This window comes from Lissotriton vulgaris, chromosome 3_1 (genome assembly GCF_964263255.1).
Source record: "Lissotriton vulgaris chromosome 3_1, aLisVul1.2, whole genome shotgun sequence".
NCBI lineage: Eukaryota > Metazoa > Chordata > Amphibia > Caudata > Salamandridae > Lissotriton > Lissotriton vulgaris.
The window spans coordinates 67802007-67823480 of NC_141689.1; the positions used below are offsets into that span (position 1 = coordinate 67802007).

Sequence of the window (21474 nt, forward strand, 5' to 3'; positions counted from 1 at the left end):
CACAATAAAGGAAAAGGCTTTGACCCTGATTATGAGTTCAGGTTCTGTTTAACACCAGGGGTGGCTCCTACACGTGGGTGGAGGAGCGTCTCCCCACTGCTTTCTCGCAGTGCGAGAAACAGAAATGTAAAATGGTATTATGATGATGATCTAGTCCTTCTTTTCCACATGGCTTGCAGTAGAGGTAAAATGGCCACTGGGAGCAGGCACAGCCAGGTCACTCTCAGCTCATTGGTAGGACTTTAGGTCTTTTGGAATGAGGTGACAAGGCTACTTAAGTGATAATGTATTAAGGCCGGGTATACTCTGATACTGCTTTTATGTAGCGCCTGGGACACTGTTTTGAAGCATGTGAATCATTCCCTATCATTGAGGTGATAGTCAAGCATTTGAATATTTGAAAGATCTATCCTGGAGGATAGGAAAAGCTTGAGTGGAATGTTAGATTGTAGCATGACTGCGGGTTGAAGACTTGTGTTAGCAGGATTACTAGTATCGGCCTTCACAGTATCACTAGTGCGGAAACATGAAAACAAGATGAATTGTGATAAGATGGCCAATAATAATATGAATGATCATATCAATGTTGATATTATGAATTGTTAGAAGTAGAATGGTGAAAGTTTGAATGATGTAGTTACGAATGTTGATAATACGAATGATGAGTGAATTAACAATGATGGTATGCATGATTATGTTATCAACGCTGATAGTATGAATTATGATATTATGAAAGTTGATGAATGAATAATGGTAGTTTGAGTAATGATAGTGTGATTTATGATTTTCCGAACTTTGATAGTATAGTAGATAACAGTATGAATAAAGATCGTCTAGATAAGGATAGCATGAGTGATGACCTTATGAAGGTTGATAATAGGAGCAATGCTAGTCGAATGGCGATTTAATGAATGTTGATGGTTTGAATGACGAAAATATGAATAATGATTCTCTAAATAATGATACTACGAATGATGAGACGATGAATAATGACAGTCTGGATTATGATATGAATGATGATGATGATGAATGATGATCTTATGAATGCTGAGAATATGAATAATGATAGTCAGGATAATGAAACTATGACTGATGAGAAGATGAATAATGATAGTGTGGGTTATGATAGTTTGAATGATGATCTTATGAATGCTGAGAGAATGAATGATTATCTCATGAAAATTGATAAATTGAATGATGAGAATAATGATAGTCTGGGTATTGATAGTATGAATGTTGATACTATGAATGATGAGAGCATAGTAATGATAATCTGGGCAATGATAGATGATCTTATGAATATTGTTAGTATGAATAATGAGAGGATTAATAATGATAGTATGGTCAATGATAGGGGTAACGATGATCCTATGAATGTTGATAGAATGGATGATAAGAGTATTAATAATAGTCTGGGTAATGATAGTATGAATGGTGATCTTTTGAATGTTGATAGTATGAATGATAAGAGTATTAATGATAGTCTAGGTAATGATAGTATGGACGGTGATCTTAGAATGTGGATAGTATGAATGATGAGAGTATTAATGATAGTCTGAGTAATGATAGTATGGACGGTGATCTTTTGAACGTGGATAGTATGAATGATGAGAGTATTAATAATGATAGTCTGGGTAATGATAGTATGGACGGTGATCTTAGAATGTGGATAGTATGAATGATGAGAGTATTAATAATGATAGTCTGGGTAATGATAGTATGACTGTTGATCTTATGAATGTTGATAGTATGAATAATGAGAGGATTAATAATGATAGTCTGGGCAATGATAGTGGTAATGATGATCCTATGAATGTTGATAGAATGGATGATAAGAGTATTAATAATAGTCTGGGTAATGATAGTATGAATGGTGATCTTTTGAATGTTGATAGTATGAATGATGAGAGTATTAATAATAGTCTGGGTAATGATAGTATGAATGGTGATCTTTTGAATGTTGATAGTATGAATGATGAGAGTATTAATGATAGTCTGGGTAATGATAGTTTGGACGGTGATCTTAGAATGTGAATGGTATGAATGATGAGAGTATTAATAATGATAGTCTGGGTAATGATAGTATGACTGATGATCTTATGAATGTTGATAGTATCAATAATGAGAGGATTAATAATGATAGTCTGGGCAATGATAGTGGTAATGATGATCCTATGAATGTTGATAGAATGGATGCTAAGAGTATTTATAATAACAGTGTGGGTAATGATAGTATGACTGATGATCTTATGAATGTCTATAGTATGAATGATGAGAGTATTATTAATAATAGTATGGATGGTGATCTTATGAGTGTAGCTACGTTGAATGATGATCTTATTAATGCTAATAGTATGAATGATGAACATATAAATAATACAAAAATAATAGGCTGGGTAAAGATTGTGTCCCAGTTCCTACCAAACAGAAAAATGCCCAAGCTTACAAAATGGACAAATTTATGAAAAACTAAAATACCATATGTTTGATGAATTAATATAACAACAGTTCTGCTCTCTGGCATCAACAGGGAAGCTAGTGCTTTCCACGAATGATAATAAGACATGAAGCATTCTCTTAAATAAACTACATTTTTATTAAGGTAAAAAAGAGGCCAATAAATATAGAACATTTAAAAAACAGCCAGTATACTGGAACAATATAAATAAGCATACAAGAATAAAACATTTATAAAAATCTATTCGGTCTGGACATCTTTAAAGTATGCTCCATAAGTTATCGCAAAATTTCGGAGCAGCCTGTCTTTTTGGCATTGGTTCTGACAGAGTTAGTCCAGCAGAAAATAAATCAATCAATCAGTCAATAAATCAAAGTATTTGTAAAGCGCACTACTTACCCGTGAGGGTCTCAAGGCGCTGAGGGGAGGGGGGTGGTGCTGCTACTACTCAAAGAGCCAGCCAGGCCTCGAGGAGTCTTCTGAAGGCGAGTATGTCTTGGGTTTGCCGCATGTGGGTGGGGAGGGTCTTCAAGGTCTTGGCGGCGAGGTAGGAGAAGGATAGTCAAATGTTGATGAGGAGTACAGTGTAGAGACCTCTAGTGCAAGGGAAGGGCAAATCAGTTTGCAATGTATGCAGAGACTTGAGGGACGTTTCTATACACATATGCCGAAGTGTTTCTAGGTCACCTGTGGACAAGGTTCGAAGATGGTTAGCTTCACCAATGTGGGCTTGAGAATTACTGCCTGGTTCACCATTAGTTATACCAAGGTGTGATGCTGACTCCAAAAGATGGTTGCCGTCAGCCGTCCCATTTAAAGTGGATGATCCACCATGATAGCGAGTTAACACTACTGTAGACCTCTATGGAGGTGACTGCAAACTTTCAGAAAAAGGTAAGTCTTCATAACATCCTGGAAAATATCACCCAGCGTATTAAAAAGAATATGAGGGGGTGGACTGCTGCTTTCAAAGAGAAACCTGCTGCTATCGAGACAAATACAAAGGGCCTTATTTATGAGGCTCGTGCGTCACTTTTACGCCGGCGGTGCGTCACTTTTTGTGACGCATTGGTGGCGTAATAAATGTGCCTTGTTTCACCATATTTACCAAGTGAAGCATCTAGGTATATGTGTCACTTTGTAAACCCCTGCGCCAGGTATAATGTATGCAGGGGGGGGGGGCGTTCTAACGCAAGAAAGGGTCATAGAAGTGACGCAGTGAAATCTATAAGATTTCACTGCTCCACTTCTAGGACGCAAATGCGTCAATATCTTACGCCTGCCTCACAGCAGGCGTAAGACTGCGCAGGCCCTTTCACATGGGGCGTGCCCCATGTGAAAGGACACATTGCTAGAGTTGCGTCACTTTTGTGTCACACTAGCAATGCGTCACTTTTGAGCCGTACAGATATGTCAGAATTACTGATTTATCTGTAACTCCTTTCGACATGATGCGTCATACAGTAAATATGATGCATCAATCATGTCGCAAGGAGGGCACAATGAGAAGTGACATCGCTGCTTTCACGCAGTGATGCGTCACTTTTCATAAATGAGGCCCAAAGTGCGTTGGATTTTTCACCACTGACAGTGCAACAGAGAACCTATATCAACTTTACCAGTGGACAGACATGTAGCATGCAAAACTCTAAATCATCTCCTTCATGTACTGTAGCCTGTGGGAAAGGAATTGAAGAATAATGAATATGACAAAACAAAAAAAACAAATCCACTTTGAGGTGAATTTAGAGTTTTGTGGTAGCCCCGAGTTACAATGACATCTGATGGAAATTCACAGTGACGGCTGTACTGTTGTGAGTATTCACACACTGCCAACTGACCTCTTTGAATGGATTAGACGGAAAGAGGTGTAGGGATATGTTGTCTATATTGGCAAGTGATCTGTTCTTACCTTCAGAAAAATTACATTTGTGGACACAGTTCCCTGCATTGAGAAGTTCAACCCACTCTATAGATCACGAGGTCAGAGAGACATTTAACATACAGCTATGTACCTCAGCAAGTGCTTATAACCCTTATTAATTTGAATTTGAACTAGAAATTATGGAAAAAACTGCTTGCGCAAATCAAGAACTCAATATCACTAGAAAACACCTTCACCATTGACCTTTTAGATTCCTGGTAGATCACCTCAGCTCTAGGTTACTGCTTAGTGTAATATCTGGGTCTGTTCAATGCACTCCAATTTAACCCAGTAAGTCATGAGGTATGAAGCAGGTTACAATTGGAAAACCAAGTGAATTTGGCTTGGAAATCAAGTTCGTGGAACAAATACGTAGAATGTTACATTTGTATCGCTGGAAAATCCAGCCGGCATGGTGTCTCGCCAAGCCATTATGAAAGGGCAACAACGCTGGCCAGCTTGAAACACTGAGCAGTAATATTGACACTAGGCTTTAAAACATCAAGAAGAAGCTTGCATAGCATTCTGGAAACATTGGACAATAGAATCTGGACCAGGCTTGAAACCTGAGACTGCCATGTCTGTAACAGAGGGAAAAACTGGGCAAACAATATATATAATAGTCTGAAAACAGATTTCATTACTGTAAATAGACTGAAAGAAACTGAGCAATAATGTATATACCAAGCTGTAAAAACTCTGAAGTAATGTCTGTGCCATGTAGTCTGCGGACCCAGAAGGCACGTAGTGCACAGAAACCAAGTGGCGATTGCCATGCTACATAGATTTCCATTCACCTCTGTTGTGATGGTATTCCTAAGCAAGCATGTCACTGTTCTACCTCACTTAGAGGCAATCACTGCTTTACTCTGCGATCGTTTAATTACCATTGACCTGTCTTTGCTGGTTGGATTGGCATCAAAGGCAACAGGGTTCCTGGCTCCAAGGGGGTACAATGAAACGATAAGATGCACAGACTGCGTTCCTTACCCACAATATAAACATTTCAGGGTTCCAATTGAATGTTATATCCAATTATTCAAACATGGTGGACATTGATCCATGAGGTCCTATGGATAAAATAAGGCACATTTATTCAGCAGCGCTGTCGTCTGTGGAGAAGACATTTTCCAGTAGGACCCCAGACACAGCCTGGAAGGTAACTGCAAATATCAGCACTGTCCATTGATAGTCGGCCGTCGCAAGGACGAGCTGCAAGACGGCACAAGGGATTGTTCTTCAAAGCTCAATTTCCACGTGGTCATTGTCACTGTCCTTGTCCTCAGACTGGTCTTCAGCAGCAGGTGGTAGTACACCGTACTTTGAGAGCTTTGCTTTCTTCTGCTCTAGGCTCTGTTTCCTCCACTTAATCCGTCGGTTTTGGAACCATACTTTCACCTGCAAGGATAAGATTGAGACTGGTTATATGTCAACAAGTACTGCAAAGAGAAGGTATACAGATTTCTGAAGGTTTGGGCTGTGCATTATGGCTATGCTTCCCTATCTGATGACCTTGTAGGTATACAGCAGCTCCTACAGCCCAACTGTTTGTAATGCGCTCTGTAAGCCTAAATGTTGTGTTATTTTTTGTATGTGTAGGTGACAGAGAGAGAAAACTGGGACTGTTCATTTCATCAGTGAGTGGTGGGTAGATGTGTCCTGCTAATGACTCTTGCAAATTTCCAAGTGTCTAAGGTTGTTGTCACCAAAAAACTCAATTGAGTTTCCAATATTGAGTTTCCATAAACCTAGATGGCTGGAGTTTTATGGTGTTATCCAGGTCTGAGATAACCAAAGACTCCAAGAACAGGATTGTACCAGAATACTTCATATTAAATATCGTCCTACAAAAGTAAGTAGAATATCGACTGCCACAATATTGAGAATGTGAGTATACCATAGGAGTATAGATTTACTGCTCTTAACGCAACATACACCCTAAAGTACCCCGACCATATGTGTATGTATATATTCAGATGTACACATATATACATTACCTACTGGCGGTTGCAAGTAGTTAGTTACAGTTAAAACCTAGTTTCCATACAACATTTTTTTTGTTATGTTAATAACTTTCCCCGCAGTTTGACGAATCTTCATGAATTTTTCAAAACATTTTGCTACTCACTTTAGCTGCTGTCTGGGAAGTGTTGGGGTGATTCATCAAGCGGGGCTGAGAAAAAAAAGGGGGTGGCCAAAATTCATTTTCCAATTCAATTTCCTGTGGGGGTTTTAGACACGACTACAGCCCGAACCGATGAACGGAATTACACCACATTTGGCAGAAGGTTAGATCTTGGTTCAGAAAGAGTATTTTTTTTACTTTGGGGAAAATCTGTTCAGTAATTTTGGAGTAAATAAACAGAAAAAGATGCATGTACATCTAGAGACGTGGATCCACGTGCCAACAGCAATGCTGTGATTGACTAACCGCAACCTGAGAGAAACGTTGCGGCAGCTATTTTGTGAATCGGGGCAAGGTTCCTGGGGGGGAGAATAAAGTATAAATAGGATATAATGGGTCAAGATAGAGGTATGCTGACCCCATGGGACTGATGAAGAAGTCTGTGAAGACTTTATTCTTGGCACATGAGGATCTGTGGATCCACTGTGGCACTAGGCATGTCCCCCTCCATGTGAATCTGCGGCAGAATTGCTATCCAGACTCCAATTAAAAATACACCTACCCACTCACAGACCAACTCACATACCCTCTCACACAGTCACACATCCATACACCCACTCACATACCCATACAGTCACTCACACACCCTCCCACACATCTATACAGTCACTTACACACTCACTCTAACATGCATACAGCAAAACCACACTCAGAGACCCATGTAGCCACTTGCACACACACTCATACACCCACCACATACTCACATGTTTACTTGCACACCCACACAACCACTCACACACCCACTCACCCATACAGCCACTCACACACCCACCCACAGACCCAGAAAACCACCAGCACCCACTCACACACCCATACACTGATACATCCACTCATAGAACCACTTACACACTCAAACACTGACCCACACAGGCACTTATACACCCAGTCAGAGGCCCAGAAAACCACTCACACACCAATTTTCATACTCATATAGCAGCTCACACACCTAGCCACACATTCATAGAGCCACTCATACACCCACCTACACACCCATACAGTCCCTGATACATCCACGCAGAGACCCAGAGAACCACTCACATACCCACACACAGACCCACACTGGCACTCAGGCACCCACTCACACTACCACACAACCACTTACCCACTCAGACACCCATACAGCCACTCACACACCCATTTACAGATCCAGAGAACTACTCATACACCCACTCACAGATCCCCAAAGGCAATCACAATCTATTCACACATCCTGCACATATTTATACATACTTACACATTCACACGACTCAAACACCAACTCACATACCTATTCAGCTAATCACACACTCATTCAGGGGCCCATAAAACCACTAAACCTCTTGCACAACAATTCACACACCCTTACAGCCATTCACACACCAACTTTCAGACTCAGAGAACCATTCAAGCACCTACTCACAGACCCACACGGGCACTCACCCACTCAAGTACACACTTATACAGCCACTCGTACACTCACTCACACACCCATACAGACAGTCACACACTCATCCAGAGACCAGAAAACCACTTGCAAACCCATTCACAAATGCATACAGCCACTCACACATCCACTTTCAAACCCAGAGAACCGCGCACGCACCCATTCACAGACCCACATAAGCACTAACAACACACTCACACACCCAGTTACACACCCACACAACCACTCAGATACCCATACAGCAGAGGTCTTCAAACTTTTTGATGCGGAGACCCCCTTGTAAAACCTTTTTAGGCGTAAGGACCCCCTTACGACAAAAGATTCTAGAAACTGGTACTCCTCATCATCAACAACTATCGACAACCATAAATGCGCCTGTTAGACCTCATCACATCCATCCATCCATCATTCATCCACCCACACTTTCACACATCCATCCACCCTTTCATCCTTCCATCCATACGTCCATCCTTTACCTATCCACCCATCTATTCATCCACCCACCTTTTCACACATCCATCCATCCATCATTCATCCATGCAACCTTTTACCCATCCATCCATACATCCATCCTTCATCCATCCACCCTTTCATCCTTCCATCCATACATCCACCATTTCACCTATCCATCCTTCATCCATCCACCATTTCATTATTCCATCCATACATCCATCCACCCTTTCATCCATACATCCATCCTTCATCCACCCACCCTTTCATCCATCCATCCACCCATCATTCATCCCCCCACCTTTTCACACATCCATCCATGCATCCATCATTCATCCATGCAACCTTTTATCCACCCATACATCCATCCTTCATCCATCTACCTTTTTGTCCTTCCATCCATACATACATCCTTCATCCATCCACCCTTTCATCCATCCATCCTTCATCCATCCACCTACCCTTTCATCCATCCATCCATCCATCCACCCATCATTCATCCCCCACCTTTTCACACATCCATCCATACATACATACATACATCCTTCATCCATCCACCCTTTCATCCATCCATCCACCCACCTTTTCACACATCCATCCATCATTCATCCATCCATCCACCCTTTCATCTTTACATCCATCCACTCATCATTCATCCACCCACCCTTTCATCCATCCATCCACCCACCTTTTCACACATCCATCCATCCTTCATCCATCCATCCACCCTTTCATCTTTACATCCATCCACTCATCATTCATCCACCCACCTGTTCACACATCCATCCATTCATCCATCCATCTACCCTTTCATCTTTACATCCATCCACTCATCATTCATCCACCCACCTTTTCACACATCCATCTATTCATCCTTACATCCACCCATCCATCCTTCATCCTTCCTTCCATCCATCCATCCATCCACCCACCCTTCATCCTTCCATCCACCCATACATCCATCCTTCATCCATCTACCTTTTTGTCCTTCCATCCATACATACATCCTTCATCCATCCACCCTTTCATCCATCCATCCTTCATCCATCCACCTACCCTTTCATCCATCCATCCATCCATCCATCCACCCCCATCCACCCATCATTCATCCCCCACCTTTTCACACATCCATCCATACATACATCCTTCATCCATCCACCCTTTCATCCATCCATCCACCCACCTTTTCACACATCCATCCATCCTTCATCCATCCATCCACCCACCCTTTCATCTTTACATCCATCCACTCATCATTCATCCACCCACCCTTTCATCCATCCATCCACCCACCTTTTCACACATCCATCCATCCGTCATCCATCCATCCACCCTTTCATCTTTACATCCATCCACTCATCATTCACCCACCCACCCTTTCATCCATCCATCCACCTTTTCACACATCCATCCATCCTTCATCCATCCACCCTTTCATCTTTACATCCATCCACTCATCATTCATCCACCCACCTTTTCACACATCCATCCATTCATCCTTCATCCATCCATCTACCCTTTCATCTTTACATCCATCCACTCATCATTCATCCACCCACCTTTTCACACATCCATCTATTCATCCTTACATCCACCCATCCATCCTTCATCCTTCCTTCCATCCATCCATCCATCCATCCATCCACCCACCCACCCTTCATCCTTCCATCCACACATATATTCATCCTTCATCCACCCACCTTTTCTGTGCCTCTCTCATGGGGGTGGGGTCAGTATCTCTCTGTGTCTTCTTCCTTCTTCCTCTCTCATGGGAGGGCATCTCTGTGCTTCCCTGCTTGGGGGGGGGGGGGGGAACAGGCTGTATAAACACCTCACAGTGAAGAACAGTTTCAGGCACATTTCTCCTGCACAGGCGCCAGGTATGTGGGACTTGAACCAATGACTGTAATGTCCTTCTGCTGTTTGCTATGTGTGTTTGTAAAGCGCTCTGATACCTACGGGTTAAGCTAGCGCTATATAAAACGTTAAAAATAAAAGTAAACCCCACAGCTAAGTCCATTGATTGAACTCAAAGGGCTACAGCCTCCTCCCCCAGACACCCCCCCCCCCCCCACTCCCCAGCATGTGTAAGTGAGCCCGGCTGAAACAGCTTCGGGACACACAGAAAGGCACACCCGAGCACTTCACAGGTCTTCAGAAGACCTTTACTTGTTAATGAGGCGTGAATTAGGCCTCCACCGTGATCACCCGGCCTCAATCAGCCTGACGCCAGGAACTGCTGCACGCTCCAACAGAATCTGCGACCCCCTTCCCAGGACTCCACGACCCCCCTGGGGGTCGCGCCCCACAGATTGAAGACCTCTGCCATACAGTCACTTATACAGCCCCTTACAGAACCCCACTGCCAGACACACACCAAGTCACACACCCACTCACAGAACCACTTACACACCCATACAGAGACTCACACACCCATAAATCTACTTACACACCCACTCACAGTTCCAGAATGCCACTCATACACCCACACAGTCAGTCTCACTCCTAGTTACACACCCACAAAGCCAGTAAAACAACCACTCATGCACCCATCTAGCCACCTCAAACACCCACAGTTAGTTTTTTTAACCAGCATTTTATAACCCTCTTAGATAAATTAAACATTTTCCCAAATATTTTGGTGAGGATTAAAAAATATTCCCATTAGCATCACTTTTCATCTAAGAAATCAATCATACAACAATTAATCAATAACACTCTCCACTCCCCCAACCACTTAAAGTCCTGACCCTATCAAATAAAATGGGTTTGTCGGAGTGTGTACCCCTATGGGGCACACCAGAACAGATATTGCACAAACATGCAGGTATAAAAATGAATTTTGTGACATCGAGAGTTATATAAAATCAAAAAGTCACATTTCTTGTTAACGAGAACACTACTGCACACAAGAAACATGTAAAATCTCTCTGACCTGTGTGATTATGGAAAAAAAAGATTGGGCGCAGTACTGTTGCCCTTAATAAGAAATGTGACTTTTTGATTTTTATATAACTCTTGATATCACAAAACCTGGGAATGAGGACTAATGGTTTGCCGAGTTGCCACTGGAGGGAGCCCGAGAGTCACTGAACGCCAGATCGCCATCTTTCGCCGATCGAACGAGACGGGTGCAGGCTGCTGCTGTCTCCACCCGTTGTGGACCTGCGGGATTCGGGACCCAAGGAAAAGGAAAAGAAAAAGATTCCTTTCAGGGAAAGGTACAGCGGAGTAGCGGAGCAGAGCGGGCCGGCTTCGATCCGCCTGCCAGCCCGACCATAAGGTCTGTCAGGCTGCATAGCGATCCACGAACAGGAGCGGGGGTAGGACGGGGCATCGCGGCTGCAGGCGGGTTGAAGGCAGGTGTGAGCGCAGTTCTAAGCGCTGAGAAAACAATACCGCCTCCGCCACTGCTACCGCCTCCCCCTCCCCCACTGCCCTCACGAGTCTCCAGCAAGGCATATGGGACTAGGTGCCACAGGCGGCATGAGCGCTACCCCAAGCGCTGAGATACCAAACCCAGCCCCCGTCGCTGAGGCGCTGTAGGAAGGTGTGAGCGCTGAGTTTCCAAGCGCTGCGACAACAGCTCCACAGCGGAGGGGGGAGCCAGCAATGTTTGGCCTTTGAGCGGCTCGGTCACCAACAAGCTGAGCCAGAAGCCTAAAGCCGAGAAGAGAGCGAGAGAGCGAGAGAGAGAACTGGTGCTGGCGCCGGTGGACAAGCCGGAGGGCAAGAGGACTCGTGCACTGATTAGTGCGCATGTGCAGAGAGTTGATGTTTGGACGTCGGTTGTAGATCACGGTCTGGTCACGGTCCGTGGTGAAACTTGGGGACCTGTGGCCACAGCTGCTTGCACCTCCGGAGCCACTCATCCGCTTGAGAGACGTTGACCAGTGGCCTGGGGTGGAGCCCGAGGAGGAGGGAGCCAGAGACCAGAGACCACACCGACCGTGACCGTGAGTAGGTGTGATTGCAGGGTGGGAGAGCTAACGTGGGTGTTAGCGCTGTACTGAGCTGGGGCAATAATCCAACACGGTCCCCACGCTGTCGCTGACACACCACTGTGACGTGCTAACGTCGTACTGAGCTAGGATAACAATCCAACACGGTCCCCTCGCTGTCGCTAACACACCACTGCGGCGTGCCCACCAGAGGTACCCAGACGGCGAGCGCCTGAAGTTCCTGTAGCCCACCCACGCAGGAAGAGGGTGATTAAGTGAAAACAAAGTAGAAACGGTCTAAGGCCTCCAACCAGGGCACAATGAGGTCGGGGAGAACACGACACCCGGTGGAAAATAAGAAGAACATAAAAAAGTTAAAGAAGTTAAACATAGGGGATATACCTTCGGGGGCACAAGCCGACCAAAGGGAGAGGTTGGTCTCAGTACCCACCCCGGAAACAACGTCAAAAATCTGAAACAAGTCAGGGCTCTTAAAATTCTTCTACTTAAAGGACCCAATTGCAGCAATCTACACGTCATCAGTTGAAGCAAGCAATTTACCAAATCCAATTTTGCCAATTAGTGCTCTACCTTCCTGGGATAACAACAAGTCAAATATGAGCGACCCCTGTACATTATCCAAGGGCTTCTCTCCTAAGGGAAGCAAACTGACAATTGCCGCACAAGTACACCATTCAAATGCCCACGCAGGGGAGAGTGATCCCTCAGAAACTCATAAGCACACTATGGCGGTAGACACCACAAAGGTCCATAGTAGGACATCAACTGACATTATAATCCCAAATGAGGTGGTGGAAGTAAAAAATCCTAAAGGTCCAATAAGACCCCAGGACAGCCCAACATCATCCGACGTGGTGGAAGTAAAAGATCCTAATAGTTCAAAGAGTTTTAAGGAGGGCCCAAAAGGCCAGGCAAATTTACACGTAGAATCCATGTTCGAAACTGATCCATGGCAAAAACCATTGTTTTTATCAAATGACACAGAACTGGAAGAACTAATGGAAAGGATCTCAATGTACCTAGAAACCCAAGGCAAAGCATTACAATCTGATCCAAGTCCGAAAAATTTACATCCGAGTCTAGGTCCGGCGATGTCTACCCCTCGAGGGCCAGTAGAAAAAAGAAACTTCCAAGACTGCACCATAAACAACAGTACCAACAAGTCAATAAATGATCCTTACATAAATCCTTCTGCTCCAATCACCATCTTGTCAGGCAGTCTGATGGACACTGATTCGAAAGTGGCAATTGTGTCTCAAGAAGATCAATCGCCCATTTGGACTCAGTCACTACTAAACTCTCTAGACCAAGCTATAAAAGCTTTGAACTTTCAATCAAATAAAATGGAGGTGCAGATAGACCTTATCACTTTGGTGGCAGGCCACATTGCGGGCTTAAACTCAAAAATGGATGCACTTACCTCGCTATTAAGAAGTCAAGGGAAACTAGTAGCCCAACCAGAGTTTAATAAAAAACATCCTTGCTGCGGTTGTGGTTTAATAATTGAAAAACTAGCAAGTTTGCCAGCAATTCTGACGGATATTCTGCGGGAAGTAAGGCAACAGCACAACACAGCTGAAAAGATCACAAAATTCTCCCCAGAAAAACTACATTTCCGCAGCAGGTCAATTTCAAAGGAGCATTTAGCTAGTAATCATCTGAAGGTCTCAGACCACATCTCAAGGGAAGCGGGGATAGAAAGATCAGCACAAGAACAGGAACCAATATCGTCTTCCCAAATTATAAGTGAAGAGGAAAAAATTGCCGTCAAAGAGGACAAAATAGTAACAAAGAGACAAAAGAAAAAGGCCAGGAAAGCTAGACTAAAGTATAAACAGCAACAATCCTTAGATCCAGGGAAGCTGTTTTCAATTTTCAACGTAAACTCTGCCCAGGTCTTAAATTCCGATTGTCCCGCCACGCCTCAAGACGGCAAGACAGGCTCAACCCAGATGTCAGTGAATCAAGAGTCCCAACTTCCACCGAGGGTGGATAACCCCAGGCAGAGCTCACTCACAACATCTGTTAACCATCACAGCATAACAAATTTGGTTTTAGCCGAAGCTCCTAGTGGCCCAACGGAAAATCCGTCAGTACCGAAAAACATCTGGACTCATACGGAAGGAACCGCCGAAAATGGAACACCTGAGCAAACAAGGCCCAGAAAAAACACGGGCAACCATACAGGGGACATGGTCAGTCTAACCCGGCCAACAATAAGAGTCCGCAGCCTACTGGAAAACAGCCTAGTTGTCAGAAATCTGGACCCATTTTAAAAAATAACTCAGGAGAATCAAATGGATCACAGCCAAAAACCGTACCTACCCGCATGTGTGTTACCATTACAGAAAAACACCGCACCTGTGCCCTAACTCAAACTCGGCATAATTTTCCTTCAAAGGTTTATCAAAACCCAGGTACAAATCAAAGCACAACCAACCTGACGTCGTCAGCAATTACGGACCAGGGGCAAGAGTCCTCCGCATTATCTCCGAAATCCAACGGATTTATAAAGCCCCAACAGTCTAAAGTCGATAAAAAAATCCTTTTCCATTCTGAAATAACACCCCACAAATTAACATTCATTCTGGAATACTCATCAAAGGGGCTTCAGGATTTCCTAAACCGGGGCAATCTGCTAAGATTATTCCAGGAAATAGAGGAGTTAAAAGAGATTACTTCTCAGGACCTCCTGTCCGTTGAATTCAAAAGAATCCCCCAGCACATAGAATCTGAAGTCACCGTCACAACGTGGGCTTCAAAAGTCATTGCTGACAAAATACTCTCCACTAGAGATCACTTCGAATCTTGGGGAATTTCGCTTTTAAGAAACATAATCCCAAAATATCCTTTTCCGTTACAAAAAATCACCAATAAAGAAACAAAGGATGTCGGGGATAAACGCCTTCCGTTTTCCTGCCTATTAGGAACCCGTGCTACCTCTCCAGCCGATGCAAGCGTAGATGAAGAGGTAAATCTGACAGACCACAAACACCCAAATAGGCAGCCCGGTTGGGACACAACAGATTGGTCCTGGGTCCCAAGGTTCCTGTGTAAAAAGAGTCCCTAATACGGAGAAAAATTCTTCCCGGTCTCCACGTAGGAGGGTGGAAGCGCAGAGTGCCAAAACCACTTCAACAAAAGTCTCGGTATGCACATGGAATGTACATGGTTTCCACGAAATGGAGCTGGACCATGATACCCAAATCTTTTTTTCCAACCAAGATATAAGCCTGATTCAGGAGGCATGGAAACTAGCACCAAGCGTAATACCAGGCTTTAAGACCCACTACATCCCTGCAGAAAGACACTCAAAGTTTGGACACCCTCGGGGTGGTTTATCAACTTATATCACTCAAAAATTTGATTGGTCTTCAGAAGCATTGGATGTAGGCCTAAACTGGGTACAAGTGATCAGAATCATGGAATCTACGTCAGCCGGGCACAAAAAATGGCAAATTATAATCTTTAATGTTTATATCCATCCTGACCGTAAGCTACAACAAGGTAAACAAATGTGCCTGACGTCGCTGATCAAAACGATGCAAAAAACCTATAAAGGATGTCCTCTATTAATCTCAGGGGACTTTAACTGTGATCTCAATGGAAAATTGAGGGCAAAAGAAGTCAAGCGACCGCCCAAAGGAGGCATTGGGTTAGCCTTTGACCCAAAAGCGCTGGGTCTGACAGTTCTAAACGGCAACATGACGGGGGACAGGCCGGCTGGCGTCATGTTCCTGAGTGGTAGGGTCCACTCAACAATAGACTATACAATAGTAAGTGACAAATTAATCCCAGTCATCGAGACCTTCAAAATCGGCCAATGATCAGAAAGCAACCATTTCCCCCAAATAACCTCTCTAAACACTGCGCTAAACTCGGCACCGAAATTAGCAAGTCTGCGTCACCAAGCCACTAAATTCAACTTAAAGAAACTAATATGGAGAGGAGAAATGTTGGAAAGAATTCATTGTGCCGCAATGGCTCGAAAATCCGAATTAGGGATGCAAAAAAAGGAGGACCTTGTAAAAAATTGGGAGCTACTGGTCCTGGACCTTCTTCACAAATTTCCTGAAACTTCAGGTGTACGGAGTAAATCCATCGCTAAAAAGGAGCCCTGGTTTACCAACGAACTGAGAACAAAGAAAAGGAGGGTAGCAAATGTTGTCCGTCACCTCGCGTGGAATAAAAAGGTGGGGTTACCAACAAACAAAGGGGTTCTGACAGAAGCCAGAAGTTCCTACAGGAAGGCTTTATACATTGCAAAATCTGCCCATAAGGAGAAGTTATGGAATAGACTGTTAAGTGCCGGAAAACATCCCAACAGTCATGAATTTTGGGGCATTATCAATGACCTAAATAAAGGACAAAAACTCTTTCAAGAATCGGGAGTAGGAGCCGACACTTGGTCTCAACATGTGCAATCCCTTTACTGCACAAGAACAGTTGGTCTTCCAAATAATACGCAGGTAACAAATGTAGCAGAGAATGGCCAGTTGGAAATCTACAACCCAGGCACGGAAGGACCGGTAATAAAGGATTGCGCGAAAGAGGAATTGACAGTCCCAGAATTGACAACTAGAGTGGAACTGTGTAAAATCATTATTAGACTAAAGGTTGAAGGAGCACCAGGTCCGAATGGACTACCCAATGCCATTTTTAAACATGATCCGGAATTTTGGGCAGAAATGCTGACACCATTGTTTAACCAAATCTATCGTGACACATAGGTTCCTGCATCATGGAAGGGGAACGTGATTCACCCAATCGTTAAACAAGGCAACCATGGTAACCCAACAAATTACCGACTAATATCATTGATAGATGTGGAAGCCAAGCTCTATGCCTCTTGTATCCTCCTCAAGCTGCAAGATTGGATAGAAGAATCTCAGAGAATCCCCTGGTTCCAGACGGGATTTAGGAGGGACATGGGGACAATCACCAACTTAACTTGCCTGTCAGTTTTAATGGACAGAATAGCAGTAAAGGGCGCACGATTATACGCCTGTTTTGTCGACATCAAATCTGCATTCGACAGAGTAAATCGAGAGCGCCTATGGGAAAAATTGCAGCGTTGGGGGTTGCCTTTAAAATTAATACAGGCAATAAAAGCTTTGCACAAAGATACATGGGCAAAGGTTAAATTGGGAGACGGAGCGTATACAACGAGGAATATACCAACATTCCAGGGCCTAAAACAAGGTTGTGTTCTAGCGCCCACCCTTTTTAATCTATTCCTTTCTGATCTCGCAACAGTGTTGGACACAGATGAGGTGCATCCACCCTCATTGGCAAACCGGCGAATTCCTTGTCTGCAATATGCAGATGACATTGTCCTGCTGAGCAAAACTCCAGTGGGTCTGCAAAGAGCTTTAAACATCTTAGCAGAGTACCTAAGACAAGAAGGATTGGACTTAAACAAAGAAAAAACAAAAGTAGTACGTTTAGTGGACCAAAAAAAACTTAGTTACACATGGTCATTTAACGGAACAAAGGTTAACGAACAAGGCTCGTATAAATACCTTGGAGTAACAATATCCCAGGGAGCAAAACTAACAGAGCACAAAACCGCAATTCGAGCAAAAGCACAAAAACTAATCTTTGCTTACCGTCAAGTCAAGTCAATTTTTATTGTATAAAATTATTAAAAATCGTTACAAAATGCATCTAGATCAACTTGAGACATAAAACACATTTTAAAATTTTGGCAGTTAAAACTGTTTGTAAGTGACAAGTAAGAGTCAGTTATTTCAGGTTGGTGGTATAATTCCAAGGTCAGCTTGCTGTAGGAGAGATTGGGCTTTCATCATATATTTGACCCCTCTGCAGGCCAGCATAGGACATGATCCATCTAGCCATTGGATTACGGCTTGCCTACAAGTCCGAATATTCAATTTGTTAAAAATGTTCTTTAAAAGCCGTCTCCTCAAGTCCTTAAGTGCCGGGCACACACATAGTAAGTGCGGTAGTGTTTCATTTCGATATCCACATAGGCGACAATGAGGGTCGGTGTGGCAGTTTTTCCAGGCTGGTAGCAGGTCTTTTGAGAACTGTAGACCTAATCGATGTTTTATATATCTTTGTTTTAACGAATTGTTAAAGTGACTTTCTAGGTAGGACTGCGGTTTTATCCCGGTATATGAATTTATCACGGTCCACCTGTGTCGTCTTTTTGCTGTAATTATCTTGTCTTCCAGATAGGATTCCCATTTGACCGCATTATTTACAATTTTATCAAAGGTAGATCTGTCTGGATTCATGTCCCAGGATTCTTCAATTCCTATGCAGATTAGGGATTGAGACAGGTAGCCTCCCCAACTGTTTGGAACTTGCTGTTTCTGTTGAGTTTCAATTTCTTTCCAGCACAGATTGTCCAATGTATTGGCTTCCGACATGCGTATTTTATGGCAGAGTTTCACAAAGGTTCCCATACTGCGAAATTTTTGATTTAGAAGGCCAAATTCTAGGCGAACCTGCGCCGGAGCTGATGATTTTGGAAGGTTTAGTACTGCCTTATATACTTTTGTTTGTAGGCTGTTTAACAGCCCTGCTTCTTTGCCACACCAGGTGGCCAGTGCGTATGATAAGGATGGTAGGGTTTGAGCTTTGATCACTTTCAGCAGGTGTGAATAATTTGGACAACTCAGCTTATTTTGTAATTGCCGGTATGCGTAGATCAGAGACTGTGTCTTTGCTTTTAGCTCGGTTTTATGTTCTTTGTTCGTCGGCCCTCGCCCCAATTTCAAACCTAAGTATTTGTATGAAGTTTCCTCCTTTATTGGGGTGCTATTTGCATACCATTTGAATATTTGCTTTTTAGGATCCACAATGCGGACAACCTTAGTTTTTTCTTTATTCAGTTCCAAGCATTCGTGCTCCAAATAGGTTGTCAAATTATTGATCGATCTTTGCAACCCTATTGGGGTTTGGCTCAGAACAACAATATCGTCTGCATACTGCAGGAAGGGAATTGGGATTTTTGACATGTGGGGTGGATGGCATTCCCCAATCTCCATGTGATTGACAATATCTGCCATGTACAGGTTGAATAAACTTAGGGCCAGTACACAGCCTTGTTTTAGGCCCTGTTGTGTTCTTATTTCGGCCGTTACGCTGCTACCGTCTCCCAGTTTTACTCGAGCCCAGGTGTTGCTGTGCAGAACTATAATTGCCTCCAATAACTTCTTCGGGATACCCCATGATCTTAGTTTTTCCATAGCCGGGATCTATTCACTTTATCAAAAGCTGCTCGAAGGTCTATAAAGCAAGCATACAGTCTCGTCCCCCTTTTTGCAGCTTTTTCCTTCAGGAGCGCCAGGGTTGTCAGGTTTGTCAATGTACCCGTCCTTGGCCGGAAGCCAGTTTGGAACATTGGTATTATGTTCGTATCTTCCATCCAGTCTTGAAGGAGTGATAATAGGCATGATCCATATAGTTTTGCCTCAACATCCGTTAGCGATATCAGCCTGTAGTTCCCCGGCTCGTTGTGGTCACCGTGTTTAAAAATGGGGTGAACTTATGCTCCCATTCCAGGATCTTGGTGGCTTGTTCTGGTTATAAATTGCATTGAAGAGTGGAGTTAAATATTCTGCCCAAAATTCAGGCGAATGTTTAAAAATAGCATTTGGGAGCCCGTTTGGACCCGCTGCACCCTCTTTTTTCAGGCGTTTTATTTTGCCTTTAAGCTGATCTGTTGTTACTAGGGTGTCGGTCACGGCATTCACTATTTTTTCTGATTTACTAAACTGTGAATTTTTGGGGTTGATCTTGTTTCCACTACCCAACGATTGCTTCAGCTTGTCTCCTGGAGCATTAACTCCTTTTCCCAGCAAATTTTCTGCATGCTCGCAGTTTCTAGTGCATACTTTGCACTCCGAATTACAGTGCCTTTTTTCACCTCCCTTCCTGTCGCTTGTAGAAAATTAGAAATATTGATGTACATAAGCAACGTTCATTTCCCTTTTTCCACTCCTCTCCCTGCATGCACCATGAATACCGTAAAGCATTGACTGCTTCCCTCTGCCAGCAAAGGCCTGTACCCATGTGTACATGACAGCCATTTTAGGCACCCTGGCCCTTTTTTCCTGCCTAAGATTAGAATCACCGGCTTCCCTTCTGCTCGTATTTGAAACCCCCCCCCTTCTCTCCCTCCTGCATAAACCATGAAACCCTCTCCCTCTGCGCGACCCTGCCCTGAAAGACAGCCCTTCTGCCTGACCCACGCAAAGCCCCCCCATTCCCTCTTGAAGAGGCATCCTTCGCCTTAGCTGACATAGCCCTCCCCAGCTGCACCTGACTGCCCCCGCTCTCTCATGTACGGGTCATAAGATCTCTCTTTCTACGTGACTCTGTCCCTGTGTCCACCCTGGCTCCCCCTCCCTTCTCCTCACACGGACAAGTCATAAACCCTCTTCTTCTGCAAAGCCCTGTCCTTGGGAGTCACGGTCACGCCTGACCAACCCCTCCTCTCCTTCCATGAATGTCCCTCTGTTGACAAGCCTTCCCTCCGCGCTCAATTGTCCACGTGGCATGAATACCACTCCTTTGATGATCCCTTCCCCCGTGTCCAGCTGACCACACAGGTCCGAGGCCATCGCCTAAGCCGGGAGATATCATTTACTGCCCCTTATCATGTGAGGTCGCTCCCCTTCAAAGGACCCTCTATTGATCCTGGCCACCCCACCCCCTGGGCTATGATCAGGCGCACCCATCCCAAACAGTTGACGGAACACTCAGCTGCGTGATTGCCCTCCCCTCTTATCAGCAAGTCAAGGGTCCCTATTGTTAACCCATGTGGGGTAGGATTGACACGAGGATTATGGGGATGTCTGTTCTTTGTGTCACAATGTCCTAATTGTAATGCCAAGTGTTTTGTAAGGTATAAAAGACGGAGTCTCAGCTCACTTGTTAGAGCACCTCCCGAAAGACACTGTGTTTCGTGTCCGAAATGACTGGCTCTCCTCATGAGAAATAAAACTCTGTTCTTGATTCCTGCTTCCAGCGCCCGTCTCTTCATTTGGTAATTATTCAGAATGGGAACTAAGAGGCGTCTTGCGCCAGTAGCCCGGGCAT

At 44.0% G+C, this 21474-nt stretch overlaps 1 protein-coding gene across 1 annotated transcript in view; it reads right to left on the minus strand.

Annotated features, from left to right (window-relative positions):
• Positions 1–5621: 5621 nt before the first annotated feature.
• The window catches only part of LOC147725981 (homeobox protein not2-like), a 62419-nt gene continuing 46566 nt past the window's right edge, over positions 5622–21474 (minus strand). Inside the window, exon 3 of the mRNA XM_086962846.1 lies at positions 5622–5780. Within this exon, the coding sequence (XP_086818972.1) occupies positions 5622–5780 (159 nt within the window). The remainder of the gene's footprint in view (positions 5781–21474) is intronic.